The 27,040-nt window shown below is 32.8% G+C and overlaps 2 protein-coding genes across 3 annotated transcripts; one reads left to right on the plus strand and one right to left on the minus strand.

The window, feature by feature from the left end:
* Positions 1-1,060: 1,060 nt before the first annotated feature.
* On the plus strand, positions 1,061-2,873 carry LOC133297346 (gibberellin 2-beta-dioxygenase-like). The gene is made up of 3 exons (XM_061496469.1): positions 1,061-1,584; positions 1,668-2,016; positions 2,432-2,873. Exons 1-3 carry the CDS (start codon positions 1,184-1,186, stop codon positions 2,678-2,680), a joined length of 999 nt encoding a protein of 332 aa, XP_061352453.1. The 5' UTR covers positions 1,061-1,183; the 3' UTR covers positions 2,681-2,873.
* Positions 2,874-19,754: 16,881 nt separating this feature from the next.
* Positions 19,755-22,420, minus strand: LOC133297349 (pentatricopeptide repeat-containing protein At1g26900, mitochondrial). Of its 2 annotated transcripts, none has more exons than XM_061496471.1 (2): positions 20,653-22,420; positions 19,755-20,368 (listed from the first exon to the last, which is right to left on the minus strand). In XM_061496471.1, exons 1-2 carry the CDS (start codon positions 22,400-22,402, stop codon positions 20,241-20,243), a joined length of 1,878 nt encoding a protein of 625 aa, XP_061352455.1. In that variant the 5' UTR covers positions 22,403-22,420; the 3' UTR covers positions 19,755-20,240. The 2 variants fall into 2 exon arrangements, 1 of the variants encoding a protein (XP_061352455.1); XR_009749626.1 differs by having other exon boundaries at positions 20,225-20,389; positions 20,487-22,420.
* Between the last annotated feature and the right edge of the window lie 4,620 nt (positions 22,421-27,040).

A 27,040-nucleotide genomic window follows, 5' to 3' on the forward strand; every position in this document is an offset into this window, starting at 1 on the left:
TGAGATTTTTTGAAATTTATGTGTCGGCGTATCGTGTCGTGTCGCGTGTCCCGTGTCAGTGTCGGTGCATCATAGATGTCATGTATGATAACATTTATTCTATTTAAATTTTGACATTTAAGCTTTAATAATAATGAAATCCATATATATATATTATTTAAAATAATAAAATAAAATCATAAGTAAATAGTTAAAGGAATCTATTAATCTCATGTTGCATAAGATAATTATCTCATATTGCATGCGATAACTATCATGCAACATAGACAAAATAGTAGAGTCCACCATTTGTAAAAAAAAAAACAAAAAAGAAAAAATAATGTGAACCCCACTACTTTGTCTCTGTTGTAACATGAGACAATTATTTCCCATAATTAAACTCATTATTATTTTTTGAATATATTAATGAAAATTGAACACATAACTTAATATAAAGTATCCAACCTCTCGTTATTAGACCGATTGGCTTAAGATGTTTAAATATGAATGGTGAGAACATAATCTTATGTGACACAAGGGTGCAATGACTTTTCTTAATTAACATGCATGAAGTGGAATTACGAAACATTCTCAAGTATCCCAGAACAAGAAGTTTATCCTCGTTATTATATACCATTATTTGTTTCTCATATAAATTATAATATTAAAAATGTGATTAAAATACAAAAAAACAACAATATTTCACAATTACATCACAATTACAGACATTCAATTATATAGAGTGAGTGAGAAAAATTTTCTTGCTCACATAAAAAAATTCTATTGAATTACAAGGCAGAGAGTTATCTATTACTTAGAAAAAGCGAAGTGGGAACAGATATAAGTATAACCCCCAATTCTTAGAAGTTGCTTTTTTAAAAGCAAACATATACATATATTGATTTAAAAAGAAGATGAAAACCAAATCCACCAATAAAAAAAGAAAAAGGTGAAAATTACATGTACCTCTGTTTCTCTCCGATACTATAAATGCGAATGCTAAGTAGCCAGATGGCTCATCTATATAGTTCGTAACGCCCTCTCTTGCTTTTGCTATCTCATGCATTAGCATTACCAATTCTCACCCATTCTTCCATTTACAACCTTCCCTTCTCTCTCTCTTTCTCTCTCTCTCTCTCGCTTCTTCTTCTTCTTCAACTTCTTATTTGTCCCATCTTTTTTGTTAACGGTAGCATCAACAACCATGGTTGTTCTGTCTCAGCCAGTAATAAACAAGTTCTTTTTTGTGAATGCATGCAAGCCCACCACCTTGTTCACAGGAATTCCAGAGGTTGACCTCTCGGACCCTGAGGCCAAGACCCTCATAGTCAACGCCTGCAAAGACTTCGGTTTCTTTAAGGTAGTGAACCACGGTGTTCCATTAGAGTTCATGTCCAATTTGGAAAACGAAGCCCTCAGGTTTTTCAGACAACCTCAGTCTGAAAAAGACAAGGCAGGTCCTCCTGACCCTTTTGGCTACGGAAGCAAGAGGATTGGCTCAAACGGTGACGTTGGTTGGCTCGAATACCTTCTCCTCACAACCAACCCTGATGTCATATCCCCCAAATCACTTTCCATTTTCCGGGAAAACCCAGAAAATTTCCGGTAAAGTTTTCAAAAACAGAGTCCCCTGTTTTTCTTTTTTGTTCTGTCTTTTATTACTTATCATTTTTATTTTTATTTTTCAGTTCTGCTATGGAAGATTATATTGATGCAGTGAAGAAGATGTGCTATGTGGTGTTGGAATCAATGGCTGATGGGTTGGGGATTGGAGCAAGGAATGTGTTCAGCAAGTTAGTGAAGGATGAGAGAAGCGATTCTTGTTTCAGAATTAACCATTACCCACCATGCCCAGAGGTACAAGCATTGAAGGGACGAAATTTGGTTGGGTTTGGGGAACACACAGACCCACAGATAATTTCTGTCTTAAGATCTAACAGCACATCAGGGTTGCAAATCTGTCTCCCTGATGGCACTTGGGTTTCAGTCCCACCTGATCACACTTCATTTTTCATCAATGTTGGTGACTCTCTTCAGGTACCATTCCAATACTCAAATCTTCTTCCTCTACTTTCTCGAAAAATCTAGTATAATACGGAAGTAAGTACATCGGACTAATAGAAACGTATTATGTCAGCTGCTATTGTATTGGAGAGAAAAAAAAAAAAACTTTATATTTTATATTTTATATTTTATATTTTATATTTTACACTATATATTATCAATAATATATAATAAGTACAGTCTGCCTATGATTTCATGTATTTATTTTACATTAACTGTTTTACTCTTTCACTTGATGACGTGTCATTCAAAGACTTGCTTATCCTTTGGTTAAGATAAAGACATGCCGACATAAAATTTTCTTTTGGGTGCCAAGTGGTATTTTAAATTATTTTATCTTTTTTGTTATGAAATGTTCTAATGTGGGTGTGGTGTGAAACCGATGCAGGTGATGACCAATGGGAGGTTTAAAAGTGTAAAGCATAGGGTTTTGGCTGACACAGAAGAGTCAAGGTTGTCAATGATCTACTTTGGAGGACCACCCTTGAGTGAAAAGATAGCGCCTGTACCCTCACTCATGTTAAAAGATGAGGAGAGTTTGTATAAAGAGTTCACATGGTGGGAATACAAGAAGGCTGCGTATAATTCAAGGCTTGCTGACAATAGGCTTGGGCAATTTGAAAAATATGCTGTCTAATTAGGCTATGAGAATATCAAAATTCCCCCTGCACTTTGGCTCATGTTAGGCCTTTTGTGAGTGTTTGAGTGTGTGTCTAGGTTTCAAATAGTTGACTCTACTTGACATATATAGAAAAAGAATAGGTTGTTTATGATGTTATATTCCTTTTTATCTTTTTTCTTTTTCTTGTTTGGTTGAAATGTAACTGTCACTGCCCTTCTATTGTCAATGCAATGAAACTTTTGTTAATCTTCTTAGCAACCCAATTTTGTGTTAACTTTGTTATGGTGTGTTATATGTAGGAATTAGGATAAACATGGGAAATGGCTCATCATCGTCTTTGATACTGACTATATTTAAAAGGTATTGGTGAAGTTGAAATACCTTGTAATCTTATGCTCGAATAAAGAGTGTCCTCTTGCTAACCCAATATTCGTAGCTGGGTTTTTAAGTTAAAATGAAGGCCATATCCCATACGGACTTGCCCGAATGGGAAGGGGAGGTAAAAATGTTAGGGCCATTGCGTAAGATATTTTATACATATATGAGTTTATCATCTATCATTTAACATGACCACAAAAAATTTCCTACACACACAACATTTTGTGGGGTCCGCAGCAAAAAAATAATAATAATTTTGGCACGCATAATGAATCTTTATAACATAACACAATCACTTTTCCTACGACATAACTCTTATAAAACCCTACATATATTGTGCCACTTGAGTTAAGACTCATTGATTGATTATTAAATTTTCAGTTCTTGATACAAGTACACTGTTTGAGTAAATCTCTTTTTCTTTTTCTCTTTTGGTAGAATGTAAATCAGTAAATCTCTTTCTTTACCTTTGTATTTGTAGAACTGATACATATTAACTTAGTTTTGCACGGTGCTAAGGCCAATTATTTGAGTTAACCTTAATCAATCTATTTCTTTGATCAAGTCGAAAGGTATGTCTTATTTACAAATACACACGAATTTAGATATAAACATGTTTAATTCATTTGGAGGAGATTCATATTTGCCATTAAATTTCTATTTTTCATGCACTAACCTAAGTTATGTCTTGTTTATAGTTAATGACACGGAAATATATAATTTAAATGTAGAGTCTCTTACAAACTAGGTAAAATGCTTAGCGGCTTTCATTTCAGTTATTTTAGGGCGTAATCTCCCAAATAATATATTTATATTGACGGTACAATGACAACATGAAGGTTCATTTTGTACCTAGTTAAGACAGATTCCTTAATCCGTCACCACTCTAACTGCAAAAACATTTTAACCATTACAAATCTAACTGTAATATAAATCTTTTTTTCTTTTATACACTATCTGTATAAAGGGTATACCTTTAGAAATATGAATGTAATATGTACATGCATTCAAATTAGGGGAAAATAAAAGAAAATTAGTAAGGATGTGTTGGAGTACCAACTTTTGTTGGTATATTGTTCAATTGCTCCATGAGTTTACATGTGATCATCCTCTATGCAGCTAACTTCCCTCCCTTAAAGAATAGTTGCAAATATTTTAGGAAATAAACTCGATGGCTGTAGCTCAATGAAAAACTAGTTATCCATTGGCATATATCAGACTAGAGTTTGTTGCTGGTGAACTTTTACTCACACATGGCTTCTAAGTTACTTTTTCTTTTTTTGAGTTAATCAAACATAATTACCTCTTTGAGGTGAGTTGGTTTCTCTTTGTATCCCCATAAGCTTCGATTTTTTAAGTCGGTTATACGACAAATTCAGAGTACAGACGGACCATGGATGAAAATATTTGAACTTCTCCCAAAGGTGATAAATGGGATCGAAATGAGATTCTTTCCTTTTCACTTACTCAGTTCCTTTGTTACTAACTGAATACCGTGTGGTTTGTAAGTTACTTTAAAACCAATTGATGATCGGGTTTGATTTCCGAAATAACCAAACCTTGCTCACTATTTTCTCTCCCTTTTTTGAGTCATTATATATACCTTACTTGTGCAAAAAAGAACAGACTCCAACTTTTAATGTACGTACCAGGAAGGTAAAAGCACAAAAATATGCAAATGATTTTAAGGTATGTTTACATAAGTGTAAAGAACCAAAGCTGTTAAGTGAATGTCTAATATGTTCCCTCAAACGAAAGTCTATTAAACTTAAACGGTGGACAAATTGTGAGAATCTAATTCATGAACACTTGGTCACATAGGCTTTTGATATAATGTAAAAAACTAATTTAACTTAATAGATACTATTGGATGAGGTTATATTGATGATTTTATATTTTTCTAATAATAAGATTTTGAGTCAAAGCTCTTTTATAATATAATTTTTAATAACTTTTTTCAAGGTTACACTTTTTATTATACGATGAAAATATTAAAATTGTTTTTTTAGGAATTTAGATATTTTTAAAAAAAATATTTAATTACTTTTAATTTTTTCATGTTTTAATTAAAAAAAATAAAATTTCTTTGAAACACTCACACACACTCACACAAACAAATTAGTTTGCAAAATAATTGTTTATGATTTCACTGCAAAGTAGATCGAGAATAAAGTTTGATCGCAATATGTTATGCATGCTTTAATTTGTGGCCGTGATAATGACGATGATCTCACATTTGTGGGATCTCATTGACCTTGATGGTGATAATAGTAATGATGATGAAACTGAATACATAAATAACTCATTCAATAAATGTGGTACGGAGTTGAGAGTAAATTGTGGACGTTGAGCATTATTACTTTTTATTTAAGTCAACTACATCCAATAACCATGAATACTTTCAGCATCGATCTGGATATGCATGATATCTCGTGTGATGAAATGTGACCAGACCTAATAAAAGTTAAATTTTAGTATAAGATAAGGTGAGTCTTTGTATTATTTACGCTTGAGGCTTAAAAAACTATTACATGGAAAAAGTGTTTAATATAAAATTATTCTTGTAATTTCACGATTCACTTTTATTTTTATTGGTTGTTACTCCTTATTTTCCTTTCCATCAATCCTGTTATATTCAGCCTCGATTTGATGATTTTCTTAAGTGTTTTTTTTTTTGTTATAAAGAAAACTTAAGACTTATATGGTTGTGTGTATGATTAATTATATTAATTTTTAAAAATTGGTGAATAAGGTTGGATTGTAAGATTGAAAATCAACTCAAAGATTTTAGTTCAAATTTTTTTTTTCGGAGAAAGATTTTAGTTCAATTCTTGCCTTGGAAATTGGAATGGTATATGATGTGGATAAAATATAATAGGTTCACCAAGGCCTAAAACTAAAGATTAAGATCCAAACACATAGGGTCCAAACAGTGCATGATATTTTCGTCGCGCATAAAGAATCAGGAAGCGCAATAGTTTCATCGTGTCTAAACCGCTTTTATCATGACTTCAGAGTTAAGGAAGTAATCAATAATACGAATAAAGAGCCACCGCGTCATAGAACCAATACATAAAAGACAGCTCTAACTTGCCATCACTCTACTAAGATAGCTTAACATATAGAGATAAGGCTAGAAAGACACCAGCTAAACTTGCAGCCCATAAACAGTCAATCAAAAGACATACCGCCTACCGAAGGCGGCATCAGATTCACCATATAAACAAAGGGAACATGTTCGGCTTTTTGACCACTATAGCCTTTTTTTAATAATTAATTACCAAATTGACCCTATTTATAAACTATTTCAAAAATTTAACCTCTCCAGAAAACATAACACCAATCTGCCCCTGTTTGACCGTTGACCATGAAGCCTACCCGGGTACACCCCTACCTACCCGGGTAAATTTTAAAATTTTTTACCTACCCGGGTACACCCCTCCCTACCCGGGTATATTTCTTGAATCTGGAAAATGTTTGAATTATTTACCCGGGTAAAGAGGGGTGTACCCGGGTAAATAATCATAACTCAAGCTTTTCTCTTCTTGCTTTTCTTCTTTGTTTCTGGTTTCTTTTTCAAACCTTGCAGAGTCATTTTAAGAATGGCCAATTTCTGAGCATATGAGACAACCCTCTCCAACATCTTCCTCTTGCCATCTTCAGTTGTCTCTTTTACAGTTTTCCACAACTCAAGCTTGTCAACGCCCAATTCCTTCACCTCTAATTCTGAACATTTTTTTGAATTGTCTGACTGGTGACATGTAATAGCATCCTTTGTTGGAGCAGAACCTTGATTATTTGCTTCACTAATCTCAGGCATATGATCCAGTGGAATATCTTTCATCAATAACCTGTTTTCAGATTTTGTTCTCCATGCGTTAGTCCTTCAATTTAGAGATTTTCATTTGCTGTTCACACAAAGAGGATGGGCGCACACAACCAGTTTATGATTATTTACCCGGGTACACCCCTCCCTACCCGGGTAAATAATTCAAACATTTTCCAGATTCAAGAAATATACCCGGGTAGGGAGGGGTGTACCCGGGTAGGTAAAAAATTTTAAAATTTACCCGGGTAGGTAGGGGTGTACCCGGGTAGGCTTCATGGTCATCGGTCAAACAGGGGCAGATTGGTGTTATGTTTTCTGGAGAGGTTAAATTTTTGAAATAGTTTATAAATAGGGTCAATTTGGTAATTAATTATTAAAAAAAGGCTATAGTGGTCAAAAACCCGAACATGTTCAGGTACGACAATCTAATTCAGTAGAAATACAACATAAGCTAGACTTTGATACTGACTTAAGCGTCGGAGTATCATTGAAGGTACTCACCCTAGTCAGGCTCATCAGGCCAAAGGAGAATCATATTCATCTCATTACAAACAGCCATCAACAGTCCAAGAAGTAGATAATTCAACTCAGAATCTTCTCTCATCAACTGTGTGTGATTAAGCTCTTAATACATATTCGCCAGCCCTTATTGTATTGGTCTAATCATACTTCTACTACAGACATGACGCAACATAGATTATCTATTATATTATGTTGAACTGTGTGACCACAACCCTGTGAAAAAAAAATATCTTATTGAAGTCTATTTATTCAGTTGTTTCACTTTTCTACGATATTATCAGCAGCAGTGATTGCTGAATATTTCTTTTTATTGTGTTGAGAATATCAAAATGAGCTCATGCTCTTTGCACCCGTCCCCAGTCCCCACCTTCCCCTTACAAACTAGAAAGCTTGATAGAAGCTTCTAACAAACAGAGAGATCAGCGTATATATAAAAGAATAAGAATTATCTTATATATTATGTTAGCTATGAAAATCTTATTATGATTAAATGATTAATTAAATACTATTTTTATAATTAAAAGACTAAATTTATGTCAATTTTCTTTAACTAAATTGGCGTTAGTTAGATGTCTGAGAACTAAAATAGGTATTTAATAAAAAAATCAAACACGTTCCTAAAATACGGATGTGATATATTAGTTCTTCTATATATATTTGTCAAATTAATAATTTACAAAGTTAGGTTCTATTCCTCACTACAACAACTACGTGCTAATCTCCTGATCAACACGAATATTACTGCCTAATCTTAATTCTAATACAAGAAACCCAATTAGGGTTCATGTACCAAAATAAATAAATAAATAAAAAGGAAGAAAAAAATCCAAGGTTCAAATTACAAAAATAGAATATTCTTTGCTTGAGAGAGAAGGATATTCTATATTTTAACCAAAGTATTAAATATGCTTAGAAAAAGTCAGAAATACATTCACTAATTTATAAAAAGCATTCCGTAAACGCATCACTTAAAAGCATTTGCTGCGGCTTGTAATTATATTGACAATTGACAATTGACAATTGACAATTGTATCCGTTTAGTTCTTAGCGTCTTCTTGACCACTTCCTGTTATAGTTTAATTTGCATTCAAATTTTTTTTTTAATTTTAAAAACAAAATCAGATCATTAATATTTATAGAATTTATCAAATTGAATTATTCATCGGTTATTAGCCACAATTCCACTATATATAGGCTTGGCAAAAATGAGGCAACCCATCGGGTTGGCTCGTAACCCGGCTAAAATGAGCCGGGTTGGTTGAGTTAGAAAAAATGAGTTAGTAACTCGAGTCAGCCCGACTCGTTTTAGCTTGAAAAAAACTGAGTCAACTCACGGGTCAAACGAGTTGGCTCGCGGGTTATGATTTTTTTTAATATAAAAATTAATGAAAGTAAAGTGAAAAGCTAAAATCTAAAATCCCAATTCTAAAGATCCAAACAAAAATACCTTGCAGCTGCTAATAAGCCCAAAACCGTGCATTAAGGAATTTTTTATAGTATGTGTGACAGTGTGAATGTGGTGTCAACTGCTAATAAGTCCAAGTTCAAATGCAAATTTTTTTATGATTTATCTATATAATGTCTTTGTATTGAATGAATTAATAATTTAGAGAAAAAAATTTAGAAATTATAGCATCAATGAAATTTTATTTTATTTTTTTCATTTTTTCGAATCAACCCGCGAGCCAACCGTAACCCGACTCGGGTTGGGTTAGATTGAGTTTTCTGACTCGTTTATTTTTCAAGCCAACTCTAACTCAGCTCGTTTTTTTCGGGTTGAACGTCCCGTTTTGCCAGCCCTAACTATATATATACATCACAAGATATAAAATGCAATTCATAAACTAAACTGAGTATAAGGAAATCATATTCACCAGTAGTCAGCTAGCTAGTACATAATTATTAATAATAGTAGTAGCAACAAATCAGCAATAAAATAAAATAAAACATTCGAAATCAGTCAATTATTAATACAGATTCCGGATTTGAAAGAATAAGGATACTCACACATATTCCTACTGATGACAAGCGTTGGATTATTGATGACAAAATGCATTTAATTAGTGGGTGAGTTTCATGATTCATTTATTTAACATATATTAAGAAACTTAATTTTTTTTATTTTCTCCAAAAAAAAAATACAGAATAGAAAATAATATATGAGAATTGGTAACATAATGAAAATATATACAAACAAAGATAAAATTGAATTAAAAATATTAAAACAAAAGTGAAAATCAAGAAAAAAAATCAATTAAATTTCTTCATCAAATATAGATGACTATTCATAATTTTTACCTTAATTAATATCAAAAAAGAGTTCGACCCAATACTTTATTTCTGTCTTATGGGGTATATTGGATTAGGATTTTAAAAGACTTTTTTAAAATAATTTTTTTTATAGATTTTAAAAGATTATTTAGAACTGGAGAGACTTTAAAAAAAAATTAAAATACATTTTTTACAATCAAGATTTCATAAAATTGAATTTTAAAAGATTTTAATAGAATTTATAAGATTTGAAAGGACAATATGAATTTATAAGATTTAAAAAATCATATAAATTTTTAACAAACATTCAAAATTACAAAAGTCAATAAAAAAAGTTAACAAAGAAATACAATGATATTAATAAAAAAAGTTAAACGTAATATAATTTTCTCAATTAGTGAAATTCATGATAAATTCTCATTTGGAATTTTTTGCAATAGATCTTGTAAACTTTGGGATTTTTGTTCTACGTGATGAGAGTTTTTTCACCATATATCATATGCATGTTTTCATTGTGTATTCTAAGAAAATTTCGAATCTAAATATCTGGGTTTTGTTACATTAAAGTTTAGAAAATTTCTCAAATTATTTTCAATCGATACATTGAAATCTTAAATTACTTTGGAGGTTTATTGACACAAAATTTGTTTGAAATCAAAGAATTTGTCCCCAATAACTAAATATTTTTTGTCTGTAAATATTGCATATTTTATTTCTTTTATAAATCTATTTTCTTTATTCACACATCTAATTTATATTTAATTTTGAGTGATCCCACCATAAAGTAATACGGAAATAACATTGTACTCTCTCACTAATAACTTGAGCTTTTTTCATACATAACTATAATGGAAATTTATCAAATAGATGTTATTAGAAATTTAGTATGCACCCAATGGGTGCAGCTCAGTTGGTAACTTGACGCTGATCGAGTTAGTGTGGTTGGATATGTGTTCGATTCTCGCTGAATGCATTTTTGGGGAGGGGGCTGAACCTTTAGCCATCACTGTTCTCCCGCACTCCAGATTAGTCTCATAGCCGGCTCAAAGAGTCGAAGCTCGTGGGGATACCGAAGAGAGCCAACTCGTCTCAAAGAGATAATTAGGATTGGGTAACTCAAAAAAAAAAAGAAATTTAGTATGCGATTTCATCACAGCCGTAATGGGTGGATCATGAGTGTATTTCCACTATTTCTTATTAATTATATATTTGTTAAAGGTCAACCATATAGTTATTTACCATATTTTAAACTCTACAACTCTACCAGGGTTCTATTCCCGACAAGAATATTACTGTTAATTAACAGAAACTCGTTACAAAATAGAATATTTTTTTTGCAGGAAAGAAAAGGATCTTTCACATTTATTTTAACCAAAAAAAGCAAGCATTACGTTTAATATGTGAGGGCAAAGGATTTATTCAGGAGATAAATTATTTTCGATAAATTTAAAATGATATTACTTTGAAACAAAAATCAAGATATTTTTGTAATTTTAATATATTATAGTGTTATATTAATCTTTATCATTATAATTTTTTAATTTTATAATCTAAAAATAACGTGAACTTACCGAAGATAACTGTGTATTCAGTCTCTGAAAAAATACTTTTCCAATTATTTTAACCAGATTGTAATGTTGTAAAGGCATCAAATAAAGCACAATGGGTTGTAATTTCTATTTATTTTTATTTTTTTGGTGAAGGGGTTGCAATTTCTAATTAAATTGACGATTTTATTCTTTATGTCCATGTTTTCTTTTTAGGTTTCAGACTATCCATTTTTCTTTTTCTTTTTGAAAACTTCACCGTTTAATTTAATTTATTAAAAAATATATCAATGTCTAAATGTGATTATTTAGAGATATTAATATAAATTTATTAATGCAATCATCACGATATTAGATTAAATTAAGGGAAATAGTTTTCTTATGTTGTAGGAAAAAATTTCTCTCATGTAGTAGAAACAAAATTATAAGTAGAATCCATAGGTAAGAGGAGAGAAAAAAAATAGAGGCGGAACCTACCTCTCTTTTGTGTGTGTAGGAAATTGACTTTTCTTATGTAACATGGGATAAATATAACCCTTAAATTAATTATTTTATATGATAATAAAATGTATTTGTTCATTATGTATACTTTAAGTGCCGGGGCATTTTTACAAAAGAGTCTGTTAGAAATATTAATATAAAATTTGTAGGTTAAACTAAAACTTTAACCTATATAAAATTTGGTCAAAGTGACTTTCATGTTGCGAGAGAGTCAAGAGAGTCCTTGTCATTAGCGAGTATGAAAAGAACATATGTGGGGTCCATATATGAAAAAAATAAAAAAATAAATAAATAAAATGCTTAGCACAAAAATCAAAATATCAGGAGATTTTTTTGTTTTTCCGTGACACGAGACTCGTTTAATCCATAAAATTTATAGATTAAACTGAAAATTTATAGTTTATCTTTTAGCATTTAGAACCTCAAATCATAAAAGTAAATTTAATTGTTGAACTAGAACTATTCCACTTGGGATATGAGTGTTGGGCTTCCTCCTTCAATGCTAAGCCCAAGCCCATTTGAGGGGTTTCCTAAAAACCCTAACCCTAATTTCCACCTCCTCTATATATACTCATTAGTTGAGGGTGGAGGCTAGGTCAGATTTGAGAGAACAAATTTGAGAGAAAATTTATTTGATTGTTTGAGTAAAGCTTTATGCTTTGCATTTGAGAGATCTCTAGAGAGAATTTGAGTGAAACATCTCTAGGGTAGTTTGATTATCATCATTGTTGGAGAGGTTGAGTTAACCACCACATTGGTGTATTTGATTCGTTGTAACCATTATTTTCATAGTGGATTTTTGATCTGGACTAGGTCCCGTGGGTTTTTACTTCTTAATTCAAGAAGGTTTTCCCACGTTAAATCTGGTTGTGTTCTTCTTCTTCTCTCTCTCTCTCCTGTGTTTACGTTTTGATTTTTCCGCTGCGCTGCCTGACCTGGTGAAGTTCAGGCTGAGGTATTGCCGAGATCCGAGATCAGGATCTTGTTGATTGACTTCCGCACAAAGGCTGCTTAGCCGATCTTGAGGAACCGAGTTTTCCCAACAATGAGGCCCACTCCATGAAGGGCACAACACCTAAGACTTGAAGGTTTAAGAAACTCGTCTGTCCCGTGTACATTGGCAATCCCATAGCTATTCTAACACACGGAAATAGCAACTCGGTCCATTGCAGCTCAAGACTCTACAACCACTGTAATAGTTAATGGTTAGGGGGCATGCACCTAGTTCCAACTGTGCCTATGAGGCATAGACCACAAATAATTATCTCCATCATGGGATAGCTTGCAAGAGCCACTTATACCCATGCACACTAATGAAATTAAGTGTCGTCATATACTAAGGTGACGTAAACATGTCTCTCAACTAGTATATAAATAGAGGCTTGAAGCCCATATATAAATAATCATTTTTTCCATATTAATTGAAACTTTTCGCTCTATATTGGCTCGAGCGTTGCCCAAAACAACTGAGAGATCTAGGCTCGAGACACTTATCCCGCAGATTTGCAAAGCATCCTACAGAAAACTCATCTCGAAGCATCAACCGCAACAGAAATCCAGACAATCAATGGATCAGAGTTCAGACTCAACTGCATGTGATCCAACTCAATCATTATTGACCAATTACGAAACTCAATTTTAAGTTCTGCTCTAAATCATGATCCAATTATCCATCATAAATAAATTGAATAGTTCATAAGTTTTATTCGCCAGTTGTCCCTGCAGCCTCTACGTGTTCGCGAGTGATCAGATTCAGATAGGATGTTTTATTGAACCTGTATCTCTATTATTATAATTTTTTTACAAATGTTTTTTTTTTTACAAACGAAGTCTAACCATACTTACAAATAAAGAATACATAAAATATGAAAAGAAAAAAAAATATAATCTATACTTTAAATTATCTAAAGATATATAATTCTATTCCTTACCTGATCGATGTTTAAGTATACTTTATTTACAGGGAATTATTTCCTAATAATTTACAAATTCTTAACATAAAGTACGTTAAACGACATGGGGTCGAACAACTATTAATTTTATGAGCATCAACTGTATTCAATATCGGGGGCCTCCTTCCATGTTTTCTTTTGAGCTTAATTATCTCCGTTCCAAAAAATCATCATCCTATGTACAAAAATAAAAATAAATAAATAAATCATCATCCTATACGCTTGGATCTGATTTACATATAGCACCTAAATTTAATTTTATAATTTTCTTTTTCTTTTTTGGGTTTTGAAAATGGATCTTTTCAAGAGTTAAAATTTCAAATGAAATGGTTATGTAAATTTTTTAAACCTATCTCTCTTTATTATGATTAATAAATTATAATTGAATCCCACATGTTTAATACGTATAAAAAAGGGGGATATATATAAATTTCACATCATCGGGTTATATAATTTTTTATCCGAAGAAGATTGAATCGCTTCGTCTTCTCATGTTAACGAAAAGCCAACTCGTCAAGCATCAATAATAGTTAAGTGACAAATTATCATTGCTATAATTGGCAACAAAATCTCTGCTTCTCTCTGTCTCGGATCTTGTTTGGCTTAATTTGGCAACTGTGCCTGCAGCATATATTTTACGGTAGTAATTAGGTGTGGCAAAACAAAAGATAGATCTGTCACTACAAAAAAGTTGCAATTTAGCTACGGTCGAAAGGGTGGCTAAGTGGAAAATAAACGTGGCTAAATAATGTAACCACAATTTCCTTAAACGTAGCTAATAGTGGCGTCGCATTATTTTAGCTACGTGAATTCCTTTAGTTAGCTACATGTAATATCAGCGTGGTAACATTTCTTTAGCCACGGTAATTGTTTGTTTAGCCACTTTACAATGTGGCTAATTTAATGGTAGATTTATAAAAAAAAAGGGCTGCATGATGCAGCCACGTCTCCACGGTATTGAATAGATCATATGATCTACAAATGAGGAAAATAACAAGTCAAAGCACCAGTAGAATATGAAATGAAAGATTCACTAAAAAAGTAGATTTTATATTTAGTTGGTATTTAAAACATCAGTACTAGAACAACAGTTTCATGAACGTCTTAGTAATATGTATAGAATAAAAGGCTAAACTATTGAAATGGTTCTTTAGCTTCAGGCTACATGTTTTACTTACTTGTCATATTGCTTGAAATGCACATGCATATATACCTTATCGGATACTGTATCTTTAATACACATTTTATCACTCACCACTAACTATTAGCACCAAGACAGCTACTCCACTGCGTTCACGAAATATAAATATGTCTAAATGCTTAATACAATAAAATAGTCTTTGTTTATGAAATATGTCTAAATGTGTATTTTTGTATGCCACTACAGGACATTTTGGATAAAATGTTAACATATTCAATAATACACATTTGGACATTATGTCTAAATGCTTAATACAAAGGTGTAGTTTTTCATAAATATGTCTAAATGCTTAATACCATTTCAAGAGTATAATAAAATTCAAAATTTTACAAGACCGTGGTTAAAATCTGGTGGCTAAAGGCCGTTTTTGTTGTAGTGTGTTGTCCTCGACCAGGACGAGGACATAATGTCCATCATCAATCAAATTATAAATAGTCTTTCTGCTGTTTTTGCATGTCATATCTGTTTCAATTATGAAGGAACACAAAATGAATACTTCTAAATGCCGTTTTTGTAACTATCAAAATATATGAATAAAATAATATGATAATCCATTTGATACAAAAATATGTACTTACAACTTTTACAAATAAATATAATGTATTCATCTAGGGAGTTTAGGATTAAAAGTATACATAATTAATCAATTTAAATTTTATTAAATATTTATTTTTTACATGCATCTACAACACTTAGTTCTTTAATCCATCCCTATTTAATTGAACTTGGATGGGACAAAGGAAGTAAATAGTTAAGTATATATTTGAATTAGTTTATTTTGTATTTTAAAGTAAATTACAATTAAAATCCAACTGAAACACTTGAAGAGCCTTTCGGCCAACTGAGTTAAATAATGTTCATCTTCAACAAATTATTTGGTCGGCGATTATTTTTAAAGACAAAATACTTGCTGGAATTATTTCCATTCACTCAATATAAGCACACATTCCAACTCATGGGACCGAAAGAGGGGGTGTGGATTAGCTTTTGTTCCTCCCTAAACTTTTTTTTTTATTATTATATACATAAAATGGTATTTTTTTAATGATAATGGATTATTAGTGTTAATAATTAGCTCTTCCTTCACAAATATTTATAATAATTAATCCCTCTTATTAATTTTAATAATACTTGTAATTTTGACATTTTATTTTTTCCTCTCATCACAAAAAATTCTGGATTCGTCACTGGTTAAATAGACCAAAGCATGTCAGCAAAGAGTACTGCTAAAGTAAGGAATTTGTTCTTTCGTTGTCTGCAATTTTATTCACAATAGTCAATAAGAAATCTAATCCAAGAAATGCATGAGACTTTGAAATATCCTGCCACTTTTTGATAAATTTCTTTTTTGTCTAAGTTTTTCGATTTAACCGTTTGATTTATCAAACCTTTAGATCTGTTGATGTGATCTTTTAATCGAGTAAACTTTCGATTTAGATTATACAACTCCGAAACAACATACTGCAAGGATGCTCAAGTTGAATTGCTAATGTAGTTAAGGATTTGTTAGCAAAAACCAATGCACATAATAATCTTTTTCTGAAGGTTTAATTTGCCATTTCAAACTGTTCTGGATTAATATAATATATTAAGGGTTTAGTGAGTATCCTTCCAAAGGATACAAATTTATGTCTTTTTAGCATTTTTAATTATGTATTCCCGAGAATGCGTAGTTATAATGTTAAAGTTGTACATTTTTTCTCTGTTTTTAAGCTGCTGACGTGAAAAGTGAAAAAATACAACTTTAATATTATAACTATGCATTCTCGAGAATGCATAGTTAAAAACTGCTAAAAAGATATAAGTTTGTGTCTTTAAAAAGACACTTCTTTTTCACATATATTAAAGTCTTATACACCAAAAATCCAATAGGCCCACTCCTACATTTTCATCATGAAGAAAGCACATTCAAGAAAATTTCTCAGTCAACAATAGCTGCAATAATATTTTTCTGTTTTTTCACAACCTTATGTCAAGCCATCTACATTTATAATCAATAGGAAAATTTTGCTACCTCACCCATTTGTTGGGAATAGTCGTGGGATTCATCAAAGTTGATCATCCCTCCATTATAAATATCAATATTCGAAACACAATGTGATATCTTCGCATGAATATTTAAACCTATTTGAATAAATTCTAACTTGTACATCCCCCACTTTGTTTCCTTGAAAATCCAAGAAAAAGTTGCATCAAATCACAGACAAAGGAAAAGGTTTTGTTAGAATAGGTTTACCCACTTAATGTGATATCTCGCCTTGAAAAGATTAGTTTTCGATTGTCGGCTGGAGAATACTTTAGAAAACCAAAAACAAATCACGGACAAAGGAGCTTCATCAATCATGTTCACCTCAAAAATCTCAAAAATATTTAGTTTTGTTCACAAACTTCAACAAGTTACCAATTTAACATGTAGACAATGATTATTTCCAGCCAATAATTACATTTTGTAAAGAGGATGAGCCTAAGCAATAGTGAAATATTTATATCTTATTTTATTTTTTTATAAGCAAAAGGTTTTGGATTCGAATATAACAACAGTTGCTTTGTATTCTTACCCTCGCTAACTCGAAATTTAATGGGGAATTATTTTTTATTCATTATCGGTATTCCGTAACTTACATTGTGCACATAAATAATATTACATTCATATAACGAAAGTGTATCATTGTATTGAAAATTTTATGATAACATAACCCTCAAAGGTAGCTCAATTGGAAACTGAGCTTTCAAGAGTTTATTTGGGTCAGGACACATGAGAGTTGTATAATAGATCAGAAATGATCATCTTTTGGGCTTATCCATATCTACTTCAATTCCCTGGTTTTCTCCCAAAAATAAGGGAAGATTTAATTTTTTTTTTCCTCCTCATTCTCTCAGTAAGTGTAAATAAGGAATAACCCCTTTTGAAATTAAATAAAAATTTAAGGAGTCTGATTACCACAGTATTGCAATCGAATCTATCTCTTTCGCTCATACTTTTTAAGTTTATACTTTATATGGTTATGCATTTAATTTCGACACAACCAATTATTTCATATAATCTAGGCCCAAGACAATCCGTGGGAATATTGTACTTTATATTGCCTTCTGATCCATTTTGTTGTGGGATAATCATCAATAAGAATCTCCAGGGATAAAATTATTTGAATTCATTGATTATAGATAATACTTGTATGTTTAATAAATATAGTCAAGTGTCAAGTTAATTTTGAAAAATGTTAAAATGTAAGAGGGGTTGGTTATATTATCTACCACTTTAATCTTTTACTTTTATTTTATTACATTTTTCCATCATCAATTGGATTCAAATTAACACTTCGAAATACCGAAAAATTAAATAAATAATAATAATCATACCGACAGATCCCACACTTTTATTTCTCCCTTGTGTTTGGTACATGTTTTCATTTGGGTTTTATGGGGAAGTGTGGGTGGCAATTGAAAAATATCACGTTTGGAAAAAAGAAAATACCAGGTAAATAGAAAGTTTAGGAAATGAGTTTTGTGTTGTTTTTTTTTTTGTGAAATTAACTATTTCAAAATACCACTTTAGATGTGACATTTTTTTTTTTGGTAACTGATTCTAATTACCTCTTTGAGGCATTTTAGGATAGATAGGGAAGTGGATAAAGGAGCACCAAGTTGTGGACCGAGATGACCCTCACTTGTATGCGGTGGTTCTTTTAAAAAAATTTAATAACGGGAGTGTTTTGGTCAATTCAACCTATTTTTCCATCATTATTTTATATTCAACCAAACATAGACTTTGCAAATTTAAATAATTTTTTCCGGTAATATTTCGGTGAACCAAACATCTTTTTTTAAACTTTTTCAGCAAACTTACTTTCCTACTATTTTTTATTAATTATGATTCTCTGATAAAAAAAATATTTCCTCTACCAAACACCCCCTTGAGTCTAATGAGCTTGTTTCCTTTCCCAAGCCCTTGTGTTCAATTTTTCAGCCCAAAGTAGCTTGTAATATTGAGATGGGATAGCGAAAAAATTTAATATGAAAATGAAATTGTCATTATTTTGTTTTTAAAAAGCAATAATTAATTTTTTTTATTCACACGACATTCTCTCATTAATCATTATCCAGTAAGCCACGTATGACACGGGGGGAAAATTAACAATAAAGCGATGCCTTTATCCGAAATTAAGCAATTGGTCCATATTCTTCCGCAAAAGGCATATCTACCTTGATTAAATAAATTACAGATAAATTGGCAGCGATTAGAACAAGGTTAAGAATTCCTTTAAATACATGAGATAAACTGCAACTTCAACAACACCGAACACTCATTCACATATTGTTTGAACTATCCCTTTTATCATTCTCAAAATGACGTGGTTCATCAATCATTAAGCCATCAACACAGATTTTTTCGTCTTTTTCAGAAGGAAAACAAAGCCCTAATTACAACTAAAATCGAACCTATATAATATCATAGAATACTCCCCAAGACCGAACAGGGTAGACCTTTACCGAGCATGGTAAGGGATACAAAATATAAACAAAAAATTCCCCTTCAAGTGTGCAAAAATAGGGAATTTAAGTGTGAAAAGAAAATCAGTTATAAGCAAATAAGTGGGCATAGACTCATATCAGCTAACTTGAAACAAGCCACACTGTCATGACAATTCTGTGGACTTTGGTACGTGAAAGTACAGCTATTTCTAAAAACTGTTATCAATGATTTTTGCAGCAAGGATTCACAACTGCAACGGTAGGATACAGATCAAAATAATTGGATCATTCATTTGTATTTTACAGAGGGCTCACTCAACAATCATCAAGCTTGGAAGGATTTCAAACAATTTAGTCATTTCATCAAGTAAACATAAGCTTGAAGTCACAATTTAACATTCTACAAGATGCCGCAAGATGTCCAGAGAATAGCTAAGGTTAAAGGCTCACATACTGAAGACTCATCTTTCCTTAATTCCAGTAGGAATACCAACACATTATGAAACAAACCACCCCACAAATATTGACATTCATCTTCTAACTTTATATATTTTTTAATGCTGTGATTCTGACAATATCCTACGACTTAAGAGCAACTCAGTTTTAAGTTAAAGAATTACAGCAATGGTTCAGGCTTGTGATAATTTCAAGAGCAATTGAACATAGCAGAAGCTAGTTACGCATTAAAAAAAAAAAAAATTTAAGGTGCCGAATAGTCAGCCTTCACTTACTTTTTTTCCCCCTCCTTCTGAAGTTGTCTTTTTCCTTGAAGTTGCCTACTTGTGTTGGAAAAGAAAGTACTCCTATTACTACGAAAGTCTTCAAATAAAGTAGAGGAACTTTGACTAAACATAGAGGATCAACTAGAACAGAACCAATTTGAGGACCATGGGTAGTGGCCTCATATTTGCTCTGTCGTCCAACGTTCCATTGTGTAAATAGTGTGGGAATCTCCTCTTTCACAAGCTGCAACAGCCTCTGATGCTTTAAGTTTGACATCAGTTTGACCCACATTGGGTTTCATTGAAGGCATGGTTAAGTTTTGTAGCCCTAGGGGAATCACAATCAAAATTGGGTGGGCATGAATAATTTTCACACAAGCAGAGATGAAACCAACTTGAGCTATAAATATCAAAATTGTACGTACCATGTGTTCTTCCTACATGTCATGACGGACTGTCTATGTTCAGACGTGTCGTGTGGAGTTTCGGTGCACCATACAGGCCACCACTTTGTGTAATAGAGACATCACCTGTCCTTGAACCTTTAGTACTCTCATCCCTAATTATCAATTTCAACTCTGCTGAGTCCAGCCTCCTTTACCATACTTTCTCCCTCTGTTTCATGTACCCCATAATTTTCTACTATAAAATTTGTTTGCTTCATTTCTTGCATTCTTACAAGATCTGCGGTTCTGCCAGCAACTGCATAAATGCTAGAAATGAGCAGGGAATCTGTAGGATGCTCTGTATAAATGTTGTTTAGCACATCTTTCACACATTCCCCCAATTTAACATCTCCATAGACTCGGCAAGCAGAAAGCAGTGTACGCCACGCAGTAGCATCACCCTTAATTGGCAAGCTCTTGATTAGTTTATGTGCTTCATGTAGCATTCCTGCTCGACCCAAGAGATCAATAAGACATCCATAATGCTCAACCCGTAGTGAAAAGCCATATTCCTGAACCATGCGCTTAAAAATTTCCATCCCCTCAATTATAAGCCCTCCATGACTACACGCAGTCAGAATTGCCAAAAATGTGACTTCATTTGGTTTAAACCCCTCGTTCTCCATCCTATTAAAAAGTCTAATGGCATTCGTTGGCTGCCCATGAACTCCATGACCCGAAATCATGGCTGTCCAAGATTTCACATCTTTATCCTCCATCCTCTCAAATATCTCCATAGCCTCATCTAGAAAGCCACATTTCGCATACATATCAACAAGAGCTGTTCCAAGAACCGCATCCAGTTCTACTTTCTCCTCTTCAATGAAGCTAGTTATGTAACGAACTAGTTGTGTAGACCCGGATGCAGGACAAGCTGAAAGCAGCCCCGCCAAGGTAGAAGAATTAGGTTTCACTCCTTGAAGTCTCATTTGTTGTAGTAAAGCCATTGCTTCTCCAACCAGGCCATTTCTTGCATATTTGCCTATTAAACAGTTCCATAAGACAACATCCTTGTCAGCAAGGCCATCAAAAACTTTACGTGCCAAATAAATATGACCTGTCTTTGCATACAAATCAATCAATGCAGTAAGAACATTCAAATCAGAACTGAATCCAATTCGGATACAGTACCCATGAAGAGACTTCCCTACAACAAAGTTTCCTATATCACCAGCTGCTGACAAAAGACACAAGATAGTGGCAACACTGGCTTTAAGCCCACTCAAACACATCTTCCAGAACAAATCAAAAACCAAACTAGGTTGAGAAACAAAAAGATACCCGCCCATCAAAGTGTTGCACGACACCAAGTCATTTCCTTCGGGCAATTCATCAAATAGCTTATGGGCATCTTCAATTCTTCTGCAAACACAATAAAAATGCAAAAGGGTATTCTTCACATCAACAAATATCCTATTCCCAGACCTCACTGCAATACCATGGATCCCCTGGCCAACCCTAACCTCTGAAACTCGACCACAAGCTTTGAGCACGGTGATGAAAGAGAACTGGTCCAGCACAATTCCTCGATTCCTGAGTTCATTGAAAATGGGAAAAGCTTGATTGGGGGAATTGCTGATAGAATAGCCTCTAAGCATTGTATTGAACATGAAAAGATTTGGGTTTTGAATATAACTGAAAATGGAGGCTGCATAGTCCATATCAACGATTGAAGCTGCGAGGAGCTTGCTGAGAGTGAAAGGAACGTTTTCGAGAGCGGTCTTAACCATGTAGCCATGAATTTGATGGATTTCAGAGGTGCTTTTGCATGATTTCAATACAAGAGTGAGGTTTTGATGCAATGCATGTGACTGTGTACACAAAGAGAATGTTTTTGGTGTGGGACATAGCTGGAAACTGCGCCTCAGCCATAACGAGGCATTACCAAAATTCATGAATATGAAAGCCACAAATCTTCTTGCTTCGCCGCCGATAATCCCCAACACACGACGCACTCGCTCGCCAAAGACGCAACATCAACATTGAATTGCACTTTATTTGTATATATCTTGATCAATAATAAGGATTATATAAAATCTTAATTATTGATTTTAGTGTATTATATTGTTGTAATTTATTAAAAATTAATAATTAATTATTGAGTATAATCCAATAAATTATAAGTATTTGATACATAAAATTAATTATTAAGATTTATTGTAATATTTATTATTTTTATACAGATGTAAATTTATCATGTCTCAATTTTATTAATTGAATTTTTATTTAAAAAATTACAATTTTTTATAAGTTACTTACTTTATTTTAAAAAATAAAATAAAATAATCTAACACTACCTTATTAGTCCATGAGTTGTTAAACCGAATGCCAAGTCTTTCAAATATTAGTTTCAGTCACTTAAAAATTCATCTATTTCATATTAATTTCTAGATTTTTAAACGCAACACTAAGTCATAGCAATATTTAATATGTTTAGCAAGTTAGTCCTCAAGTCAAGTCTACTTATGTTAATGAAAGTGTCAACCTAATCTTGAGATGAGTAGATGACCACCAATAAGTATATCTTTCAACATAGCTAAGATGATGACATTTTGATAGAAATAAATTGGGTTTGGATTTATAATAATAACAACTTAAAATGCTACATCATAAAATCTGATGTAATATGTGAATTGGTTTTTAAAGTCCAAAAGAGAAAATATGAATACAGATTCATAACACGCCACATGGAATTAAAATTTTAAGACAGTAGCTGCATACGTGCTCTGGAAGTGCCATGAACTAAGATTCATCTTTCATGTCAAAACCTGAAATCATGGAATTATGTAGAGCAACTCATTCTCCAAATTCTGCGCTCATTAGATAGAGGGTTAGCTGTTTTTCCTGATCTAGCATCATTCCATGCTTTTGCAATTTTCTCTTCATTTCCTCATCCCCTTCATCGCACCTATTGTGCAATATTAGTTAAATGCATGGTAAAGGTTCTTAACATGAAATCCAACAATGAGATGACCAACCCCCCATGTAGGCTTGGTCAGAACCTTACATTTCTCTCGCATTATCTCCTTTTGCATTTTTGGTATTGCACATTGGTAGTTCTTCCCTATGAAGTACCGACACTTCAAAAATTCTAACGTGTCGTGTCCGACACTTCCCGACACTCCGACACTCTCCAACACTTCAACATGCGTTGTAGAAACTCAAAAAATGGTTCAAAGGTTGCGTTGCGTTGCATTTTTAGTTTCAACTATTAGATTCGTTGGATTATAATTACTATTTTATTGAGTTTAATATAAATATTTGAGATATCTTATGTTTCTTTGCAAAATTGATGGGTATTATAAGTTTAACTTTATTTTTTTATTAAATTATTGAATATTAAATATAATATACACTACATAAATAAAAAATATTATTTAATATCAAAACGTGTCCTAACGTGTCGAAATCTAACATTTTTTAAAATTAACGTATCAGAGTGTCGTGTCGTGTCACGTGTCCCGTGTCAGTATCGGTGCTACATAGGTTCTTCCCTTGAATATCATGGAACTTAACATCAAAGGACATTGGCTTAGATCAATCTTATGCTCTTCAACTCTCAAGAGAAAATTTCTGATGTCAACAAAAATATTGTACAAGGAATACAAACCCACCATGAACTTATGTTCCGTCAAAACAGAACCAGTTCAAATTTGGACTAAGTAAGGGGGTCTCTTTTAACGTTAAGATATCCTTCCTGGTATGGATGACCCCTAATCAGTTGGCCCATTAAGGCAGGCCGAAACCCCCTCATCTCATCCACGTCAGTCCCGCTAACTAAGGGTTACCAACCCTCCCTCCTTTCTGTCCCCACAGGACAATATCCTCAAAGTAAGACACCAAAATGTCTTACGTTGGGATACTACCTCCCTCGGATAGCCCGCAGACCCCCTAAATTGGAGCTTCTTCTCCACAGTTACAACAGCAGTGACTGCCACCAGCATAGCAGGAACTACATCGCTGTCAAGGCAGCAATGTTAGGCGCACATGGCACTCCTCAAGGAGAGTTGACCTGGCTCGCCCTCCCATGCGAGTAGGGCATCTTCTCCTCCTATATATACCCCTTCATCACCAGTCAAGGCAGATTCATCTTATGTACCGTTATCCTGTCAGTTTCTCAAACCCTTGCCTCAACACACACAAACACCACACCCCCCCTTCTTACAGAGTTGGACTTCACACCTGGGACATCGTCGTATAGATTGGTATCTACTTGTGTTAGCGACGATACCCATATAGAGATATCTATCCCCCTAAAGGAACATATTGGGCTTATAGCTCTCAACGATAAACTTAATAACTTAATATATAGATGTCTACTTGACAAAAGAAAGGCAACTAACATATTCAACATGCAACCCTTATAACATAAAAGAAACCCAACAGAGCTTTCAAAGCATAAACTTAATTTGAACCCAGAAATCATGTGCCAATTTCCTCTATGTAGTACACAAGTTACCTACCGAAATTCCAAACCCGTTAACAAACCAATAAAGGGTTGAGTTGAGTTGTTTCCTTTTTAGTCATACTTGATTAGTTAAACTGTTTTCATTTTTATGGATGTAAATAATTTCTTCACCTTATACAAATACTCAGTCACCATCATCACTATAAACCAATCTCTGGCCTAGATATGACTAATTAAAAATAAATGTTAAAGCTTGTCTATTTTGAGTGAAAACCTTATTTAATTTGTGAACGCGAGAAGAGACGAGACAGAGGGTAGGATTTGCAGTTTGCAAGTTCGCTTTGTAGTTACCAATAGGTTAATTGATGTTACTAATTATACCCAAGAACTGGTGTTAATTCATGCTCATATGACTTCAGTTTCAATGGGTTAAAAGAACCAAATTAAATTTATTTTTTACGACGGTTCTAGCAAAAAAAAAAAGTACTTGAGACACTTAAAACATGATTGCACATTCTCCATAAGGAAAAGAATGAAAAAGGTTTCCGCATTATCCCTCTGTTGTATCAACGCTTGAAAGCTACTACACGATTCAAGTTTTCAAATGATCGTGACAGTTTTATCACCATTGCCCCCTAAAATTTCAGCAAGGTCATGTTGAAGTTCTACATTGTTATAGATTGATCCAGTGCTACATATGCCTACAGATCAATAGAGACGTAAATAATAGAAAACATATCATGAACATAGAAAATAGACAAAATCACTTATATGTTCAATATAATTGAGCTATGAAACGATGTGTTAGCATCTTAGTAAAAGAAAGAGACACATAAATGGCATAACCTTAACAAAACAAGGATCGTTGATTCAGGGTCTATCATAAACGAGCACTTCACATGCTGAAGTTATATGCAAGGGACCCCTACTTGGGATACGTCTTATTATACTTTAATCAAATCACTAAAAGGCCAAAATGCTGCCACATCACTTGTTTGCATGAAGCACTTTCAAATCAGAAGGTTCAATTCTTCTATTCAATAACACAAATATTCTTGGTGGGATTCTTTTGAAAATTGCCTTTGTATTTTATGCCCAAAATAAAAGAAGGAATTCTTAATTTGGAGGGGTCAGCTTCAGAGTTTGAGGGGTTCATGTGCACCACGTTAGCTGATGTCAAAGAGCTAGACCAATCTCCATCACTTTCTGATATGGCTGAGGTTCCATTGTCCCCTCTTTAAGACAGAAGAAAAATAGAAGGTCTAAAAAGAGAAGAAAAATAATTATACAAATTAACCATTGGTTAAAGCACCTTTGAAAAAGGGGCAGCGATGACCCTATGCTGATGGTTAATTTGGCCTGGGGAATAAAGCAGGACTGCCCCATTGTCCTATTAAGGATAATAAAAAAACCTAAACAAAGACTTATCTTTGTAGAATATAATTATATTTTTATTATAAGGTAAGTTATTCTATCTACCTTTTTTTTCATACTTACCTTACTTACCACTCTCCAATATCATTAGATCAGAATCTCATCTAATCTTAACCATTTCTCTCTCCTTTTGAGATTTTAATGTAACGGTATTGAAAAATAGTAGATAAAGTAAGAATGAAAAAAAAGTAAGTAGAATAACCTATCACTTTCATTATAACGTATTTTTTTATTGACTTTATTCTAGAGCATACTCAAGATGGCAAAAGGGGCAAGAGAGAGAAGTTTAATAATAATCTTAGGACATGTAATTTTATATACAAATAGGAACAGTCACTGATTCCACCTTCCAAAATAGAGAACATTTCTTAACAACCAATAAGGTGATGAATGCATAAGGCAGAGATGGCTAGTCTCAATACTTTTGAGATGCATAGCCTCAACACTTTCTCCTCAAGCAGTTGCTCCTTTTTCTTCTTTAGATGAATGAAATTAAAAATTAGGAAGTATTTACTTTTGGTTACGTAAGTGTGTATGGTTAAACTCATTTAATAGTTGGTAACATGTCTTCCATTCAATTGTGATAATTTTAAGTTGTCATATACCAAGGATGCAAGATAGAAATAAAAGTGAAATTAACTTTAATTACATAATCAGCAACATACAAGATATATTTCGTTTTTTATAATTA

This window comes from Gastrolobium bilobum, unplaced genomic scaffold (assembly GCF_033153095.1).
Source record: "Gastrolobium bilobum isolate Gb01-03AN ecotype WA unplaced genomic scaffold, APGP_CSIRO_Gbil_v1 utg2704, whole genome shotgun sequence".
Lineage (NCBI taxonomy): Eukaryota > Viridiplantae > Streptophyta > Magnoliopsida > Fabales > Fabaceae > Gastrolobium > Gastrolobium bilobum.